Source organism: Laetiporus sulphureus, assembly GCF_001632365.1.
Source record: "Laetiporus sulphureus 93-53 unplaced genomic scaffold LAESUscaffold_6, whole genome shotgun sequence".
Classification (NCBI taxonomy): Eukaryota; Fungi; Basidiomycota; class Agaricomycetes; order Polyporales; family Laetiporaceae; genus Laetiporus; species Laetiporus sulphureus.
In genome coordinates, this window is record NW_024468515.1 from 849,704 (window position 1) to 869,053 (window position 19,350).

General features: G+C 52.7%; 8 protein-coding genes across 8 annotated transcripts; 6 read left to right on the forward strand and 2 right to left on the reverse strand.

The window, feature by feature from the left end:
• Positions 1-770: 770 nt before the first annotated feature.
• Positions 771-2,447, forward strand: LAESUDRAFT_722276 (uncharacterized protein). The gene is made up of 2 exons (XM_040908175.1): positions 771-2,307; positions 2,376-2,447. The coding sequence occupies exon 1, from the start codon at positions 1,238-1,240 to the stop codon at positions 2,186-2,188; it is 951 nt and encodes a 316-aa protein (XP_040767857.1). The 5' UTR covers positions 771-1,237; the 3' UTR covers positions 2,189-2,307; positions 2,376-2,447.
• A 138-nt stretch (positions 2,448-2,585) lies between these two features.
• LAESUDRAFT_472751 (uncharacterized protein) lies at positions 2,586-3,595 on the reverse strand. Its single transcript, XM_040902604.1, has 3 exons — positions 3,175-3,595; positions 2,891-2,954; positions 2,586-2,835 (listed from the first exon to the last, which is right to left on the reverse strand). Exons 1-3 carry the CDS (start codon positions 3,416-3,418, stop codon positions 2,715-2,717), a joined length of 429 nt encoding a protein of 142 aa, XP_040767858.1. The 5' UTR covers positions 3,419-3,595; the 3' UTR covers positions 2,586-2,714.
• An 80-nt stretch (positions 3,596-3,675) lies between these two features.
• On the reverse strand, positions 3,676-5,106 carry LAESUDRAFT_472760 (uncharacterized protein). Its single transcript, XM_040902605.1, has 3 exons — positions 4,069-5,106; positions 3,891-4,015; positions 3,676-3,830 (listed from the first exon to the last, which is right to left on the reverse strand). The coding sequence occupies exons 1-2, from the start codon at positions 4,843-4,845 to the stop codon at positions 3,911-3,913; spliced, it is 882 nt and encodes a 293-aa protein (XP_040767859.1). The 5' UTR covers positions 4,846-5,106; the 3' UTR covers positions 3,676-3,830; positions 3,891-3,910.
• A 1,709-nt stretch (positions 5,107-6,815) lies between these two features.
• Positions 6,816-7,466, forward strand: LAESUDRAFT_756314 (uncharacterized protein; the record flags this gene model as incomplete). Its single annotated transcript, XM_040912147.1, has 2 exons — positions 6,816-6,862; positions 6,911-7,466. 2 exons carry the CDS (start codon positions 6,816-6,818, stop codon positions 7,464-7,466), a joined length of 603 nt encoding a protein of 200 aa, XP_040767860.1.
• Positions 7,467-8,024: 558 nt separating this feature from the next.
• Positions 8,025-9,689, forward strand: LAESUDRAFT_756315 (uncharacterized protein; the record flags this gene model as incomplete). The annotated part of the gene is made up of 1 exon (XM_040912148.1): positions 8,025-9,689. The coding sequence occupies one exon, from the start codon at positions 8,025-8,027 to the stop codon at positions 9,687-9,689; it is 1,665 nt and encodes a 554-aa protein (XP_040767861.1).
• A 2,568-nt stretch (positions 9,690-12,257) lies between these two features.
• Positions 12,258-12,979, forward strand: LAESUDRAFT_756316 (uncharacterized protein; the record flags this gene model as incomplete). The annotated part of the gene is made up of 2 exons (XM_040912149.1): positions 12,258-12,392; positions 12,449-12,979. 2 exons carry the CDS (start codon positions 12,258-12,260, stop codon positions 12,977-12,979), a joined length of 666 nt encoding a protein of 221 aa, XP_040767862.1.
• Positions 12,980-13,807: 828 nt separating this feature from the next.
• On the forward strand, positions 13,808-14,774 carry LAESUDRAFT_722286 (uncharacterized protein). Its single transcript, XM_040908176.1, has 3 exons — positions 13,808-14,044; positions 14,101-14,692; positions 14,743-14,774. The coding sequence occupies exons 1-2, from the start codon at positions 13,847-13,849 to the stop codon at positions 14,638-14,640; spliced, it is 738 nt and encodes a 245-aa protein (XP_040767863.1). The 5' UTR covers positions 13,808-13,846; the 3' UTR covers positions 14,641-14,692; positions 14,743-14,774.
• Positions 14,775-17,371: 2,597 nt separating this feature from the next.
• LAESUDRAFT_810397 (uncharacterized protein) lies at positions 17,372-18,723 on the forward strand (the record flags this gene model as incomplete). Its single annotated transcript, XM_040914217.1, has 5 exons — positions 17,372-17,671; positions 17,721-17,765; positions 17,840-18,050; positions 18,105-18,313; positions 18,373-18,723. The coding sequence occupies 5 exons, from the start codon at positions 17,372-17,374 to the stop codon at positions 18,610-18,612; spliced, it is 1,005 nt and encodes a 334-aa protein (XP_040767864.1). The 3' UTR covers positions 18,613-18,723.
• Positions 18,724-19,350: the final 627 nt, after the last annotated feature.

Below are 19,350 nucleotides of genomic sequence, written 5' to 3' on the forward strand. Positions count from 1 at the left end.
CAGAACATCACTACCCTTCGACCCGTTGTGCCTTTATGTGACTCAGAGTACTGTCATGTTCAAAAGACATTGTACGCATAAAGGTAGCGGTAACAGTATCACTGGGCCACAGCACACTTGATATAGCTCTGTGAAACCATGTAAACTGTAGACAGTGCATACGTCATCCATGCTCTTACCCAATAACCACCTGTGTACGCTGCACTGAACTTCAAGCTTCAGCGTGCTACAGCATGCACCACACAAGGACTGCACGGTGGGGGTTGGAGCGTATCGTCGGCATTGACGGTGAGGCTGAGTGCTTGTAAACTGGTATGTATGATCGCATTGACAAGCCCACGACAAGTTAGCAGCAGTGAGGCGAAGCCAAATCTATTACAGGTAGACAATCAGGCTTCCATAGGCATGTTCCATGGATAAATTGGGACTGCCTAACAGGGGAAGCGCCCGTCAACGCAGAGAGTTAGAATTGTAGGGCGATATACGGCCATCCGTTTCACCGAAAATCACGATGAGCTTCTTCTCAGCATGTCTCCTAACCTGAAGAAATCTATCTTTTCCTCACAAAGCCTATATATGACCTCAAACCAGTTACACAGGTTCGACGCTTACATAATCCGAAGCACGCTTTTCCGCTTTTAATGGACAGTGACAGAGGTCCTACCGCAAAGCCGGGTGGCGCGAGGTTCGGCATATACCATATACGGACGTGTTTGTAGCTGGTCAGTCACGGTTGCCGTATGAAGGCAGCCGCGGAGCAGGATTTGTGTCAATGAAGTATTCGTCAATGAGTTAAGCCAGGTACATAATCTCCTGGGAACATTGAACGGATGAGAGACAACAGCCGGATTGTCACAAGGCATGAACTTGGTCTTCAATCGCCAGCATATGGTCGCATAATCCTAAGACTCGCTGCTGCTAATCGCAGCGAGTGGCGAGGGAACCTTGGCCTGAATATCGGCCCTGGGTCTCCCCTGGTCTCCCATGCATGCCGTGCACGCGACAGCCAAGAATAGTGGGGTACATCGCCGCCGAGCAGCGAATTTGTAGTGCGCAAAGAACACAAAGACGGCGAGCAGGACGTGGGACGCGACCAAGACACGGTCGCCGCCGACTCACGGGACCCTTCGGAGCCGACGTCGGGCCGGAAAACCGACCGATCTGATCATATACACGAGCGCTGAATGCGGTCATAGCGGCGGCTACGCTCTTTCTCGCTGTGCTGCTCGTCGTCCAAATGCGCGTCCTCGCCGTTTGGCCCAGCGCAGGCCGCTGTTTATACCACCGCGGGACGCGCCCCGTCGCCTCCCTCGCGTTCCTCCAGCGTCCACGCACTCATTATGCGTGCACGCGACCTCTCTCGACCACGCCTCCCCCACGCGCGCCAGCATCCGAGCCGCTCTCCAACTCCACGCCAGCTGGCACGTCGCCAATCCCACCCCCGCAATCTCCCCTAACAAAACCGACACCGAACAACAACGCCCTCCTTCTCTTCTGTCTGTCCACCGGCCTCGTCGACAGCCTGACTTTCGCCGTCTCGGGCGTGTGGTGTGCCTTTGTCACGGGCACCACCGTGCAACTCGGAATGGACCTCCCCGCTCTGCTCGCTGACCTCTGTGCCAACGCGCCCGATCTCACTTCTGCGTTCACGATATTCGCTGCAACGCCCACCTCTGAGCGCCTCGCGGCTCTCTCGGGTTTCCTCTTCGGCGGCTTCACCGGCTCGCGCCTTCCCCATTTCATTACGCCCGCTATCTCCACTGCGGTCCAATCAGCCCTGCTCGCAGCCGCAGGTGCGGTGATCCTGTCGCATCCTGGGGTGGCGCACTTGCCTGACCCACACATCACCCTGAGTCTGATCTCGACGAGCATGTCGCTGCAGGCGGCTTTGGTGCAGCGGTTGAAGACGCCGTACGCTACTAGCGTTGCGTGGACGAGCGTGTGGCTGAGCGCTGTCGCGCCGGGACCGACGACCTCGCATTGGAAGCGCTTTGCGGGTCTTGCGGCGTTGATGGCCGGTGGCACCTTCGGGGCGGCTATTTTGAGGCTCTGGAAGGAGGACGGGGAGGAAGGTGAAAAGGAGGTCTTGCACCGTATGGGATGGGGATTGGTCGCGGCGGGAGCGGTCAAGGGATTCATCTCACTGATGTTGCGGAGAAGAGGGAAGAAGGGACTTGTCCAGTTGTGAGGACTTATGGGCTGCAGACCGTCCTTTGGGCGCGTCGGAAGGACCCGTTGTCCAACTAGACGAGGTAAAGGCTCAAATAGAGCCACCCATTTTTTTATTATTATTGCGAAGGTACACATCTAGAGCGTAGATGTTATCTTAGATATCTCGTTTAGATAGATTAATAGGGTACATTAATAAGACTTACTGGTGACGTTTGTTGGAGGCTATCTCACGCGGGCCATACAACGGGTTGCTTCACTTGAAATCTCGAGCAACAGGTCATACAGCGATCGCTCCTCTCATGACCGGTAGGCAGACCTGAGCAGAGGACATTAAAATTGTACGAGAAGGCGGGAATGAATTGATCGAGCACTGCGAACTTCGCGGGAGTACTCTTACCTTCCACGAACGGATCACATAAAACGTTGCTCCATGCTTCGCCCCCGCGTGCTGCCAAAAAAGATTTCCGGGGTATAAACCGTGGTCACCTGTGGAGTAGCACGGCTGCAACGTTTCGCCGTCAGGCCCCACCGTGCCCACACGACTAATGACCTCGGCACAACTCCGGATTCGTACCAGAAGGTGACCTGCCTGCGTGTCGTAAGGCAATACGAGGGCCTGACTTGAGTGCGCTCGGACACGGCCAAGCAAGAGATGGTCTGCTGCTGTGTTTGCCCGTGTGAGCGAGATGCGGAGAATTTGGGAGTACACCTGACATACAGTCCAGACGCTTCCATGTGCCTTCGCGTTTTCGTAGGACTCTCTACGACAGGAGTAGTTGCCTCTATATTAGTGAAAGGCTTGGCAGTTGCACACGCATTTTCAAGACAAATCATCGAAACCCACACATACCGTGAATTACGCCATTCATCACGAAGGAGAAAATCAAGGGGAAAGACTCAGCCAAAGCCTTCCTTCGTATAACACTGTTCCTGACCCGATCATAAACATACTTTATATGCGATGTATAGAGGCAAAGAAGGAACTTACTTAGATGATCGCACCTCCCGCGTTGAAATTTTGCGGAGGTACATGGACACATTGCCTCCATTTGCGGCATAGAATATACTCGATGGAGCGCAGCACCTTTGTTGTTAAGGTGTGGGTGACCCCAAGATACGGGCAACCGCTGATACAACTGGAGTCAATTTGGCAGTGATGATCCTTCGTTTGTGGTCGAAACGACACGTATTTGACTTCCCGCGGCGCTTTCATCCCCTGAGTAGTATGGCAACCTAGTTCATTCATCAATAACGTTTACGACGGGCACGACGGCGTCACTACAACTGCTCCCGATGCACGGGAGCGAACCCCACCGCAAATCGTGATAGTCTAGCTTAATCTAGGCGCATATATGCGCATTAGCTTGACACGGGATGCCATATAGAGACCACGATGTGCCACGCTGTTGAAGGTATGCAAACGTCTGCACCTAGAACGGTGACTGTCAGATGGCGTGCGCATATACTCTCCTGGGGAGGGAATCCTTTGTCATCCAGAAGAACCAACCTGGGGCGATCACGTAAAGTAAAGCTTCTGGTTAGTAGCGGGCGCACCAACGGCCTTGGCAGTGAGTGGTTCTAGATCTGCAGAAGACTCCCTGCAGCTGGTGCTGAACTGCCATCTGACCGCACCTCCGAACGTAGTGTTTGAAGCTTCACTGCCACCCCGTTGCGAACATCACGAATGTCATTAATCCGCATTGGTCAGAGGAACACACCTTCACGAACGTTGCATCTATCATGTTATGCATATAGCCATTTCCCGACCGGAGCGCCTGCGAGCCTTTCGCTCCAAGGAAGGAGTATGACCGCCGCTGGATTCGACAAAGGCTACATTGATGCTCTTTCCGGAGATTAACCGTTAGCTCGTCATCATCTCAGCGCCACATTGCGTACCGATATGGCTGAATAGCCTGATACGTGGATCGGGGTACTGCCACGACATTGGCGGTACGCGACGCGAACTTCCTGGAACTGCGCGGGTACAGACTCGGGTGCAATTGATGTGCACATTCTCCACTCGATATAGCGTCCGGCACGAACGCAGCCACAATTGTACATCATATCGCCCGTATTAGCCTTTCGAATGTGGTCCGAACTGGTTCTTTCCGCTCCAACGTGCGGAGGACACAATAGTAAGCAGTAATCGGTGGAATCAGGTGGGACCTCCCTCATCTGAGACGCCTTTGGATAAGCATGACCTGCTGCGCGCTCCTCGAGGCGGAGGAGCTCGTCATCACCCCCGACCCGCAGCCAGCCCGATCCAGACATCTTCTCTTGTGCCTCGCGACCAGCGTCCGCGAGCGACAGCGCATGCATCGCTGCTAAATTATCATCCCCGAAGGCAAAGCGTCGAGACGTAGACGCGGACATGTGGAGGCTTCCCAAGGCCTGTCTTGTTTGACAGCTTCTCCCGACGGTTCGGAGGATGTGCACGGGGAGTTGGCTCGCTTCATACTCGGTCGCGGACGGCAGGCGGGGATCGCAGATTCCGTGCAGCTGCGTGGGCGTATGGACCTGGGTCCGAAGCAACAGCCATCGCTGACTGACTTCACAGTACGCGGCGTCGCGCACAGTCAGGCGCTCCGAGAAAATTGGCAACTCATGCCGCAGAGTAATGCATATGACAATGCGGCAATGACCGAGTCGAAAGTCAGGACGGCAGTCAGGCATCTGTACGTAGAGTGCGCCGCCGCCACTCAGCGGTGAATATTTGAACACGGCTAGGCTGCGAACACAAGCCAAGCAAGATCGCCCAAAGAACACTCGTCAATCGCTCTCCATCTCGAAGCCCCCGATTTCCTTCTCGCGTTGAAATTCACATTTGGACAAGCGAACAGCAAGCGAGCGAACGTCGATACTCCGTGCCGCGGGCAGGCGGCGGAGAATTGCACAGTGGAGTCGGGAAAGCACAGATATGGTGCACGGCACGATCGATCACGCTCACACCAGATCCCCCACCCGGGCAATGCCGTATAAGGCTAGGCGCCTGCTTAAACACCGTGCACGTGGGCGTCTCTCCGCGCTCGCCACAAGCGCGTTGCTGCCTCTCCCGGCGTAGTCATCTTTTCAAATCCCACATTCTAACCGCGCAATAACATGCATTCTGAAATATCTTTAGGTGACTCAGTCTGGATATTCGAGAGCATTCCATACATGTTACGCTGACTGAAACTTTAAGCTTAAGCTTCAGCTTCAACGCATCAGAAAGTACTAATTTTATCATTTGAACAGCGGATTTATGGACCGGTTCCCTGTTCATGTCAACATCGATACCATAGGCCCAGACTACTGTACAGTATCTCTGCCGCTGTATCTGCCAACTCACCCTCGTCAAGTTTCACCGGCCTCAGTCATCTAAGTTGTCATCAAGATCTTCTTCTATCGCCTCACCGCGGTCAAATGTAGCGGCGATTGCATGCTCGTTACTGTCATCCAAACGTTGTCTGGCAATTACACCTGTGTGTGTGGTAGAAGACGGACGCTACTGTCTCCGTGAGAAACTGTTTCAGGCTGATTTGCCTCACGACCGAGAGATCTCGACGGAATCTAAACGGTCCAGACATCTTCCATGGCATATACCACGTCTACGTAAGCACATCCAAGAATCACTCCGTGAGTTAAACCTCTGTTCGGATTCAATCATCATGATAGATGGATGCTAACAATTGCAGCAGACTGACCGAAGAATCGTGCCACAGCCCACTTCGCGAATGTACCGCCGGAGGGGTGGAACTCTCTCTACCCAAGCCAGTGGCCCGATGAGACACGATATCCCCACTAGACATCCGGTGACTGTCTTGCCGTTGTCTCGCGTCGACAGGCAGGTACATGAAGGTCGACTTTGACGGCATGCGAAAATTTGTTCTCGCTTCTCATCCGGAACTTGTCTACTTCTAGCAGCTTTATTGCCGCTCTGATGAATTCCTAATGCTTGGTGCGATTCGAAGAAACTCTCCTACAGGCTGATCATCGACCGAAGTCCTGTCACCACGCAGGTTCTACGACGATCGGTGCTGTGGTGCATGACGGAAAAATTAATGAACCAGAGTACGTGCCGACGGCGTCGAAGAGGTGAACATTCTGACAGATCCTGACGCATGGACTCGGAAGATTTCCGAGAGTCGAGATCTCAAAGGCAAACGAGGAGCGCTGGCAGTTTTGCGGCGCTGGGAGCATCCTCAATTAATGTTCAGATTCCCAGGGCTAGAAGCCGCGAAGCCCACGATCCGGCGATGCCACGGCAAGTTACAGGACGGAACATTGGGGGTGAGTTGGATGCTCACGCAAGCCCGCAAGCGCATATGGCTGAGGGTGGTGGCGAGATAGACGGACGGTGTATCTCGACACGCGGCGATGAGGGTGAGAGAGAGAAGCAGAAAGAGGGACCTGGGGGTAGAGGAGGTCTGGACCAGGCATTCAAAGTGCGAAATTATAATTCAGATTTGCCCTTCGGCGCGCTCGATGGCGGCGCGGCTTCCGGGCACTGCCTCGAGTGATGAGTCCGGGAACATTTTGATAACAACGCGCCGGTCGACCATCACGGTGTGAATTTGAGTGGTGGCGTGGCGAGGGCTGGTGAGAACACGTCGGGGCGCCGTTTCAGTTCGTCGGAGTGTCGCTGTCGATAGGCGATGCGGGCGATGAATGATGGGCAGACGTCGTCGTCGTCGTTCGCCTTTGTCGAGTTGTGAGAACAAAAACCAGGAGAGCGGTAAGGGAAAGCGGAGGCGCCTAGATTTGGTTCCGAGTTATGGAAGATCATCAGCTTGGGTGATCACCCCGCGCAGCCCAAATCAACTCCGACCGAATCGCCGTGCACGTCGTCGAATGCAGCGGCCGCGCTGCCATATCCTCCAGCCCTCCTTACTCCCCGCTACCATGTCCTCCTCCTCCTCCCGCCTCGCCTTTTAATGTACCCCGCTCTTCCTCTCCGCAATGACACAAGGGTCCCTGCTTCTCGCCCCGCTCCCATGACCTACTCCTACCTCGTACACTCCCTCCCGCCGCCGAGTGCGCACAGCCAATACACCTACGCGACGGCTAGCCTGCCTCCGCCCTCCGTGCCTGCACAGGAGCAGTCGCAACCCAGCCCTCCGCCTGCCTCCTTGACACCGCCGCAAATGAGCCCTACGAAGCGCAAGCACATCTGCCAGACATGCGAGCGCGGGTTCACCACGAGCGGTCACCTGGCCAGGCACACGCGCATACACACTGGCGAGCGCAACCACAAGTGCCCGTTTCCAGGTTGCGAGACGCGCTGCTCACGACAGGACAATCTGCAACAACAGTGAGTGGGTTCTCCGTTCAGAACTCATCACCTTTCGCTGTGATACGGGATGGCCGACAATCGCTGCTTGGCTGCAGCGTGACTTTAGCAGTGGGCTAGCAAGTCGATCGTAGACGCGCTCGGGCATCAGTTGTTGCTTTGCCTAAATTTGGCAAGCAAGCTGTCGTTTGCAGTACCGCCGAGCCAGCTGAGCTCTACGAGCAAGCGTCCTGCATGATATGGACCAAGCGATTTTACCATACGAGCAACGTTCAATTGGCATCGCTGCTTGTGCGCAATATTTCGCTGCCTTGCAGAAGCGTTCAGCGTCAATTGTGCCATCAGTTCTGCCAGCATGGAAGCTGATGCAAGATGGCCTTTTCTCTTACATCGTCGGAAATTGTGATGTGTTTGCAAGAACGGGAATTGTTCAGGTTGCTTTTCTCTGCAGCAATCCACATCTACCGTCGTGTACATTCTTTTGATTTCTCAGTTCGTGTGCTGATATCCATGTCCTCCCAGTTATCGCATCCATCTTTCCCCTGGCTCGCGCAGAGGCTCCAGCTCAGCGACGCGTGCCGCCATGACCCGCGCTCTCAGTCTTCCCTCCCGATCGCGCTCACCGCGAAACCCTCGCTCTAACCACTCTGGCGGGAGTTATGCCCATACGAGCAACATCACTATTCCTCGTCTCTCTCCCTCCCTGTCTCCACTCCCGCTCGAGCCGCCCGCGCTTGTACAGGCCACCTTCCATCATAGCGCGAGCTCCATCCTAATACCGGAGCCACCGGACACACCGCCTCCATTAGCGCCGGCATGCGTGGTGATTACAGTCGCAGCATCGTCAAGGAGTATATCCAGTCAGTCTTCAAGTGCGAGCGTGCCTTCGCATATCATCTACCATCCACCGGCGATTGCGGATGCGTATCCACAGTTCAATGACCAGGACAGCCACAATAGCCCAACGCTGAGTCCGTCACAATCGCCTGAGATTGTGTATCCTCCCTCGGGTTATTCCCCGCCCCAGGATGTATACCCCTCCCGTCATCCCGATCCGCGAGCATACGGGGGACATTTGCACCCTGGGCCACTCGCAACGCCAAATGGGCTGTCTCACAGCGAACCTCCTTCACCGCTGTCGAGCGCAGAAGGCCATCAAGTAGCTCGTGGGTTTACTGGAGATAGATATCCATACCTATTCGAGCCTGATCTGCAATATCCGGGGACGCCGTCCGACGTGCACTCGCCAAATGCTCCTCAACTGAGATGTGGTGTGCAATGCCAGCCGGGTACTGGCTCCTCACTGCAGCAGCTTACTCCGCCGACGTACAAGCCACCAATGGCGTCGCTGACGTACAGGCCACCGTCGCACGGCACGCCAGTCCAAACTCAGCCGGCAGCGAGGCACAGCCACGAGGCTGCACCTGCATATGTTTCACATGCTCATCTATCGATCTATCCGACAGAAAGCATGCACGTGGTGCACCGAAGCAGTACCGACGGGAACACGGCAAATACTCATATGTCCGCGCCCCCTTCGCACAACGGCAGCCAGGTTCCGAGTCCAGTGCAGGAGAGTCCTCGCGACGCCTGTGGAGTGCCGGCTGTCGCTCCGATAAGTCAGCCTTTCGATGATGGCTACAGGTCGTACGCCTATCTGAAGCCGGACCTCCCTCAAAGTCAGCTCCCCACTCCAACCGACAGTGCTCCGACGATATCCGAGTTCCCATACCGACAGGAGGATGAACGTTATCCTGCTTATGCGCGTGGTTCATCCACGTTCTCGACTTTGACATACTCTGCTGACCAGCTAGCCGCCAGCAGGTGCTCGCCGCCGGCCGCGACGCTTGTGCTGACCACGACCACAATGCCTGCTCAGAGGCCGACGCAGCTCAGGGTCGATGTGCACACTGCGAACGCACGATTGCACTCGCATATGAGCAGTGCCGCGTCTAGCGGCAACAGCGTGCCCATAGGAGCGTACTCTAGCCATCAGACCCCGCAGCCGCAGCCTGAAACTGTTTCACCGCAGGCGCACATGCGAGATATGGTGGTTGCCAGTGCCTCTCAGCAGGCTGTGTCCGAATCTCCACACGACAAGGCTGGAGTGAACCCGCCTCTTCACCAGCCCCGTCCGCAGCATGCGATGCTTGGATATGGACAACGTCAGTACGCCGGTGGGTATTCGTTCTGGTCTCAAGGAGCTGTTACTGGCGGGTGGAGGGCGGAGGGCGGCTTGGTGCCATGAGCTGGCTGGATTATTCTCCATGCGACTTCACGATGACTTTGGGCTATCTGTTCGGGGACTTTGATGCGACATGTTACATCGTGCCTCTCATCTTTCATATTTCGACTGTGCTATTCCGTCATTCCTGCTCGCTTGGATGATTCTCATTGTCGCTCCCACAACTGCTATCCTGCATTTCTCGCTTCTCACTATACCCTAGTACCTAGTAGCACGTTCGCTGTACCTCACTCGATCTCTCCCCGTCCATCATTTGCTGGTCCCAAGATGCCATCATCTGTGATATTCTGTACCACCGTACTCTTCTCAGCTCACGGTTCTCTCCCCTGCTTCCAATCTCCTGTTGCACTGAATTAGCTGTGGATCACTTACACCTCTACCCGTTATTGGCGCTCTTAGCCCAAGCCATTATCCTAGCATGCTCTGGTGCTCGATGTATCTTAACTGCTCTCATGCTATGCTTAGAGGATCATGAATACTACAGTATGATAGATAATTTCACTAGCACTGAATTTCACTGGATCGTCCCAACCTCGATATCGATTTCTAACACCACTCTTGGTCCAACATCTCGCTTGGCCTTCGCCAGCCCGCACAATGGACGCAGCTCACGTACAGGATCCCCTCTCGAAAGCGACATTGTCCTCCTGACCGCCATTGCAATAAGCGCTTACCCCGCGTTTCTCAACATGTGCTTTCTCTGGCGTTCACTTCCTGTCATTTAAGCTCATTGCACAGAAGGGCTTCCATATGTAGCCAATTCGAAGACGTAGAGGCGCCAGAAGTAGAGTTACAAGCTCAAGCGCGACCGCACTGCTGATACGACGTGGCTGGTATGCCCTTATCTCTACGAGCAGGAGGTTTTCACAGTTGATGTTTCTAGAGCGCGGTCATTAGGATGATGTGAGAACATGATGGCCATTAAATCAACGGCAACGAGATAAAAAAAACAAGAGACTAGAATGCTTTCTGCGCGCCTTATACAAGAGATACACACCAGAATGAGTCTGTGGATCTAGACTTGTGAAACAGCCTTCGCAGAAATGACAGTCATTCTATGCTCATCTGGACATCAAGATGCGTGGAGTACCGGAGGCTCTTGGAGCACCAGCGGGGACCTGCAGCTGCTGCGCGTTGTTACGCTTGGGGAGCTGAACTCCGACGGCATCTCGTCGCACATTGTGCGGGGGTAGTGCCAACGTACGTTCGTCTGGAACATGGCTGGCTAGTTGAATCGCCGTGTTGGTGTCCCAACCCTCGACATTTGAGGGTAATCCACGCTAAGCGAGCTAGAGCCCCGATCAGCGGAAACATGCTCAAAGTTAACCCGATTGAAGGAAACTCACTACATCGAATCGCTTAATTGAGCACGTCATGGCGCTCATGTTCGGCCGGCGTGAGGCTCAGATGCAGTGACAAGCTTGCAAGCATCGATACGGCAGATGATGTTCGGCGGCGGTCGGTAGACTTCACTTCCGGGGTGTCTAGATTGTCCGCCTCCATACAGTTAGCATCCTGAGCGGCATTGCGCCCGGTATCTTCGCCCCTTATAGTGTGAGCATCGCAGCTTTGTCATTCGGCGAACTCGGAAATTGCTGCCATATTGTTGTCGACACGTAGGTGGTTTGGATCAGGTGAATGGGGTCAGATGATTATAATACAGAACTGACTCACGCGTCTGATTGGGATATTAAGAACTGATGGAAGCGAATGGAAGCCACAGCGTCGGAAACCACAATCGTGCGTCTGGTCGCAATCTCGAGCATGATGCGTATTAGTATTCGAAGGTGTTATAACGATGTCGTAAAGGAGAACCAACATGACGTAGCAGATACGAAACCAGAGGCCTCGCCAACCAAGAGTCTGAGAAGGGTGAGCAAATAGATATTGAACAAAGCGTGAATCCGTAACGCAGCGCTGATCCCAAAGGAATAGCGGGCAGCGAGGACTAAATGTATACACCGGCGAGTCAACGGCGGATGCGAGCATCTGTGCACACACGTAAGCAAAACGCCATGAGGATGCTTCGTTAGACAGTATGAAATCGCCTGTTCTACGATCAGGTCTCGACCAGTCCTCCATGGACAAGATAGACCTCTTTTTTGCAGGCTGAATACTGTCCGACAGCGCACCGAACATGTAATGACTGTCAGCTGCTTTATTGCGACTGGAGATGTCAGTGCAGAAGAGCGATCAGCTACAGGCTTGAACAAGATCTGCAGCTTCTGAGTCAAAGGACAGAGTTTTACGAGTGGCGTTATGTGTAGAGTGCCAGGCAGGAAGTGTGAGGAGAATTAACGTTGAACAACGAACATCATCTGCAAGGTCAGAATCACCGACTCGGGGGCGCAAGCGCACGGCGCGCACTCTTCGCTAGTGGCTAAATCATATTAGTAGTACGCGCCATCGACATCCCAGGTCCCTACTTCACGTTCGAGGTGAAGTATCCCAGTTATTCACCACCCTCATCTCGTCTTCCAGCAGTGGATCAACCGACACTCGCACACTATGAGCTACAGCAACAATAGCGGTTATGCTCGGCATCATGCTTCTACAATCGCATCTGAAATCATGTCGCTCTATGGGGCTGGAAGCAAGCCTTTGCCTATACGCAAGGAAATGATGGAGTGCTACCACTGCGCGAAGTCACTCAGGAAAGCCGGAAAGCTCATGCAATGCGGCCGTTGCAAGTGGGATCTCTATTGCGTGCGTTCACAGTCAGATTGCATTCTCTCCCTGTTTGACCTTCGTTCGTTCCGCAGAGCAAACAGTGCCAGAGAAACGCTTGGCCAGCACATAAGAAAGCATGCGACAATGTTGCGCGCATGGACGATCTGAACGCGGAACGCATGCATTCTCTCGTCCTGTTCAAGAGACGCCATCTGCCCACAGTCACCGTTCTCGGTCCCTCTGTACTCGAGATCTACGAGATGCCTATCGTTACCAAAACCGCGGCCTTACTTTTATGCCTGGACTCGCACCCGGAGAGGCGGCGTAAAGTCTCCTACTCTGTGACAGACATTTGTCTATTCGGCCTCGACAAACTCCCCGAGACAGTGCTCCATCCGGAGGAAGTGCGCGCGAAGTTGGCGTCAGCGGACGAGAAATTCAAGGCAACGGGTCACGGAGGCGCATTCTTGGCGATTATGTGGTGTCGCAAGCTGGGATTGACGCAACTGGAGATCCTGGCCTATATGAAAGACAAGTTCCCGCCTTTGAGTCTGATGCCGGGCACGCGTGCGGAGCGGAAGCAGCTGCTGATGGATGTGATCAATTCTGACCAGGTTTTTTGAATCACCTGGAGTTTGATGCGCCATTCGTGTCTCCCATTACTGTGTGCTTATTAAGTGAGTCATGTCGTCTTGGTTTTCCAGAGCGACGCTTATGAGTTCCCTAGTGTCATTGCGCTTTCAAGTTTGTAGCAATGTCTAGAGGAGAACCAACATGACGTAGCATATACGAAACCAGAGGCCTCACCAACCAAGAGTCTGAGAAAGATGAGCAAATAGATATAAGATAAAATATGAATACGTAACGCAGCGCTGATCTCAAATAAACAGCGAGCAGCGAGCACTAACATATACACCGCCGAATAAACGGAGGATGCGAGCATCTGTGCACACACGCAAGCAAAACGCCATGAGGATGCTTTGTTACACAGTACGAAATCGCCTGTTCTACGATCAGGTCTCGACCAGTCCTCCATGGGCAAGATAGACGTCTTTTCTGCAGGCTGAATACTGTCCGACGGCGCATCGAACATGTAATGACTGTCAGCTGCTTTATTGCGACTCGAGATGGCAGTGCAGAAGAGCAATCAGCTACAGACTTGGACAACATCTGCAGTCTCAATGACAGCGTCTTATGAGTGGCGTGCATGCGAAGAACGCGAGGCAGGAAGTGTGAGGAGAAATGTTGAACAAGCAACATGCTGCAAGGTCAAGGGCCGCAAGCGACGGCGGGCATGCAACTAGCATGCAACGTGCTCTTGGCTGCTAGCGGCTAATATGATCATCGTCGACATCCGGCCTGAACCGCGACTGACATACTTATGTCACATCACTACATAAAGGCTGCTTCACGTTCGAGGCGAAGTACCCCAGAGATTCACCGCCTTCATCCTCCTCTTCCAACAGTGGATTACCCGACACTCGCCCACTATGAGCTACAGCAACAATAGCAGTTATGCTCGACATCATGTTTCTACAATCGCATCTGAAATCATGTCGCTCTATGGGGCTGGAAGCAAGCCTTTGCCTCTACGCAAGGAAATGATGGAGTGCTACCACTGCGTGAAGCCACTCGGAAAAGCCGGCAAGCTCATGCAATGCGGCCGTTGCAAGTGGGATATCTACTGCGTGCGTTCACAGTCAGATTGCATTCTCTCCGTGTTTGACCTTCGCTCATTCTGCAGAGTAAACAATGTCAGAGAAACGCTTGGCCAACACACAGGCCAAGATGTGACAATGTGGCGCACATGGACGATCTGAACGCGGAACGCATGCATTCTCTCGTCCTGTTCAAGAGACGCCATCTGCCCACAGTCACCGTTCTCGGTCCCTCCGTACTCGAGATCTACGAGATGCCTATCGTCACCAAACATGCGGCCTTACTTTTATGCCTGGACTCGCACCCGGAGAGGCGGCGTGAAGTCTCCTACTCTGTGACAGACATTTGCCTATACGGCCTCGACAAACTCCCCGGGACAGTGCTCCATCCGGAGGAAGTGGGCAGGATCCGTGCGAGGTTGGCGTTGGCGGACGAGAGATTGAAGGCAACGGGTCACGGAGGCGCATTCTTGGCGATTATGTGGTGTCCCGACCTGGGAATGGCCCAAGTGGAGCTTATGGACTATATGAAAGACAAGTTCCCGCCTTTGAGTCTCATGCCGGGCACGCGTGCGGAGCGGAAGCAACTGTTAATGGATGTGATCAATTCTGACCAGGTTTTTTGAATCACCTGGAGTCTGATGCGCCATTCGTGTCTCCCATTACTGTGTGCTTATTCAGTGAGTCATGTCGTCTTGGTTTTTGAGTGCGACACTTATGAGTTCCCCAATGTTATTGCGCTTTCACGCTTGTAGCAATGGAAGAACGTGGTAGAATCGTAAACAAATGATGTCTTCTTTGTTCTGAATTTGCATGATTGTCAATGTGTTCGAGGGGCAAGAATGACACTTGCAAATAGTTCTTTCGACAGATAGGTCAGGAACCGTACTAGCTGTAAGGTCCGTCGTGTCAGCACTCGGCGCCGCTCGATGGTAGGCTTTGCGTTCGTCTTGCTAAGCGGGCCGAGGCATATCCCCATTTCGACTGTCCCTGTGACTGTTGATTTGAGCTTGAAGTCCAAAGGCATGAACGACGCCGTATCAACTAGGATAGATGAGACTTTGAGTTCCCGATCAAGGTTCAATTCGATGTTAGGACTAGATGCGATAAATTAATGACGTGAAAATGTGCTATGTCCATCAATTCCGGCATACGAACCATTGACTACTGCAACCCCATTATAAATGCCTCGAATGGGGTTCAATCCGTCACGAACGTTTGATATCAGCTCGAATGAACGTTAGGGAATATCCACGACGCGGTCACGTGAGAAAGTCGCGCATGTGGCTGAGAGTAGTACGAGGACGCCATAGCCTGTGCTTTTCCTCGCTGTCCAGCATCTGTGATGCAAAAATTGGACCATAACAACATCTCTCAATACTGTTCCATGTCATTCTCGCAGTTGCCCTGTGAACGCATCCGCCGGCCTCACGAAAGAGGTTGGCCATACGATGGTAGACCTGCTGTCCTGAGAAATACAACTTTGATGTCGAGTCATCCATCATTGCACATGCGGTTCCATCTTTTTCGTGTAGAATGTACATGAGCACAGTATACATGGAACCACATTGCCTGGATAAAGGTACTATTGACTCTCATTAGCACTACCAGCCCTTGAAAGGTGACAGAATCATGATTAAAAGCCGGTCTGGCTTGTGGTACAGCCAGATAGTGCATCCTAAATGATAAAAGCACTCACCAAGAGACAACAAGTTATGTATGCATTATGACAGAGATCTTCAAGCATCACAAATGAAAAGAGAACTGTCTGACCCGAGAGTCTGTATGCATGCTTCCTTGTTGCACCTGTCACTGAGTCGCTCTAGTTGCAATAATGTTCACAAAGTCAGTGATATGGACTGCATGCAAAGTGAAATATATCGTACTCATTGAACAGGTACTACCCGTGTCGTCACTAGACAACGGAGTATACATACTACTACAGTACATCTAATTTGTGCCGCACGCTGTTGCACACTGTCGCGCTCGGGGAAAATACCAGCGTGCTCTGTTGTGCGCTGTCGTAGCTGCCGGGGACAACAACATATATGATATGACAGGGGGGGCCGTTCTGCGACACGGCTACCGATACAATCTCGCATCACGTCGGTGGCGGGCATCTTCCTGATGTACTGATGCAGGGTGACCGTAAGTTGGGATCAAATCCATTGAAAGTGATGGCTGTGCAATTAATGGCGAGCTACTCGTGAGGTATATATCTGACGATTTTGTGTGATATGAGAGATGTGCCGTTCACGAAGCCGATCACCGAGCATGCACGCAAATGCCACCTTCAGCTACAGCGGGGTTTGAATCAAAGAGCCAGTGACAAACTTGTTGAGAGATTAAACTCAAGTAAGCCGTGCTCAAGGAAGTCACCAATGCGGACAAGGCACATTTATATGATGCAGTGAGTCGTTCATGTTCGGGCTAATCTTTTCTCTGATCTGTCCTGTCTCGCACGTATGCTTATTGTGTCATGATGCGTTCAAGAATCATGAGGCACCAAGTTGGTGCATCAGTACGAGTATGCGCTGTAATTTACAGTGGGCTAGTAGGGGTATTTCGCGCGTGGTCTCTGTCAAGAGGACTTATATTATTTACTCCATGGTTGACTGAAACCGTAGTGTAATGAAGAGTAATTCAAGTTGCACTAACCGGCTTTCTTTTGCAGTGCAATCCTTCGGCCAGATCTGGTGGATTCAAGTTGTGTCTATGCAGACGTAGGACAGTGATCTCTATCGGTTACGCTCCATTCCGAACTAAGACAGCTCAATGGTGGATTTGCACTTCCTTCTGTATCACGATGGCCGTCGCATGACTCTAGATAGCCGCCCTGTCATACGCCCTCTATCTTCTATACCTGCATCTTCAGAGTGATCCGCGCCACTGTCTGCATAATTACCGTCACCTTCTCGCTGATCATCTTTGCACCAGGCTGTTCCATATCCATGCGACCAAGGTGGCATGAGGCGCACAATCCTTCATGGGGCGATAGCAACGGGCTGAGCTGGAAGTGCTCATCCCTGAAGGAACATCTTATTTTTTCTTGGGCACCCTTCCACGCGTGTAACCTCCTAAATTGACCACACTGCTCATCATTCAAACCACACTATGTGCTTCTTGATCCGCATGCTTCATGGCACGTTCCGGCTCAAAATGGGTTTGAAGACATAATCACCGCCTCCGGATGAACTGAGGGCGGCGTGCTCCGTCGTTTGCGGCCATGCATACAACGATTCGATTCTTTGATGGATTCTCCGGGATGCAGCGACGCCTTGATCCCCCGCCTTGATCCCCCAGTGACTCTATAAGTGGGCGAGAGACCGCCGCCCCTTGTCCGCAACTGAAGCTATCATGGCATCCTTTCCCCTCGCAGAGTCCCAAATTGTTTCGCTCTTCGTGCAGAGCGTCTCATACGGCGTTCATGTCGTAACATTCATGGTGTGCATTTGGAACATGCTGGAGCAGCGATACAGGCACGCGAAGCCGATCAATTCTCTGATGCTGTCTATCGTCGTCATCCTGTTCGTTGTTGGGACGGCCGACCTTGCATTTAATTTGTATCACAACATCCTTGCTTTCACGTTGTATACAGGCTCTGGCGGAGCCACTGGCGAATTTGAGCAGATCTCGACCTGGGTGCAAGTGATCCGAGTACGTGTCCACTCGTTCAGTCTCGCAAATGTAACTGACTTTGCGATAGAGCGTATTGACGTGCTTGTCAACGCTCGTCACAGATGCTGCTCTCGTACGTCTGATCATGACTCAACCCTCCTTGTCGAGATCCAGTTGGACGGTTTTCACGAATATATGCTGAAACAGATATATCGCTGCTGGATCGTCTATGAGCGCAAACCTCTGGCTATTGCGGTACCCATAATTATCTGGTTGGGAGCACTCGCATCTGCGGTAGGCGAGCTATACTTCACTGGAACCTTGAACGAGAAGACAAGCGTGGCCGATGCTCGCAAAGTCCAACCGTTCCTGATCGCGTTCACTGTTCTGATGAATGTGGAAAATACTCTAGCGACCGGTGATTTTCTAACGTTTTCTCGAGCAGAAATAATATTAACGTGCTCGATTACAGGCTTGCTAGTATATCGCATCTGGCGGATTCACAAACAGTCATCTCGATTCTTCTCAAGTACATCGTCCGGTGGCGGCGCACGCAGCAGGCAGCTGTCGAGTGTCATCAGAATCATCGTCGAATCGGCGTTGCTGTACGAAACTATCGGTCTTTTGACTCTGGTCGTCGATGCATTGGGAAGTAATGCGATTTACGCCGTTTCCAGCCTAGTACGTCCATTCGCTTCACTCGCAGGCGTATGTCACTATCTCACATTGCTCGCAATGAGGCTATCGAGATTGGTGGTATCCAGCTCGATTTGATACTGATTCGTATCAGCCGAGGCATTGCAGCGGAGCACGTTCAAACGAGTGCAGAGGCGACCCGCGTTCAACTGCAACTCATGGACGAGTCCACCTACAATCATGCTGGGAACTTTGCCATTGAACTCTCTCATATGAAGATTTCGAGAAAGGAAGGCGGCGGAAGGGTGAACTCGGAGATTACTGCTGACATGCCGGAAGTGTGAGATTGCGAGGACTAAGCGCTGAACATTGGTACCATGATTGGTGTATCTTGTTCTAGGTTATTGTTGTCTTGTCTATTGAACTCATGAGTAGTGTTGATAGACCAAAACGGGAACCTGCTTGTCTCGTCGGTCATTTTCTTCAGGGCAATTCTTGTGCGCTGTTTGCTGTTCGCGCAGCGACTCGAACGCGTCTGTGGTAACTCAGTCTGATGTGGGATGACATTATCGCTCCTGTGCATCGGGATTCGGCTACACATATTGCTCCGCGTGCAGCGTGGCACAATGGACGCGTCAAATTCTCGTTCTTCGGACCGTATAATCCAGGCAGCCTTCGACCAGATGAAATCGAAACGATCACTTGTGAATAACAACGTGCAGCGAGAGAGACCACACGCGACTCAGTGTCTGGAGTCACAAAACAATAAATTACAATAGCGTGTTTGAACACTCTCGACTACAGGTATACATAGCGCCATGACAAGCACGTCTCAGACCTGCATATCATTCTCTTTACTTTCCGAACGAGCTCACGATTCGGATTGATCGTGTCCTTGTGCAATTCATCAAATCCTTCCTTGTCAGTGAGTCAGCCCGCACAATATGAGTCCTACTCACGCGTGGAGGACCAGTGACGTTAACCCCTCCACCCGGGGGGGGGGGTGGGGGGGATCTGTGTAGGGGTGATAAACAATGCGACGGGGAGAGTTCGTTCAGGGATACTACAAGTTCGTGGAGATA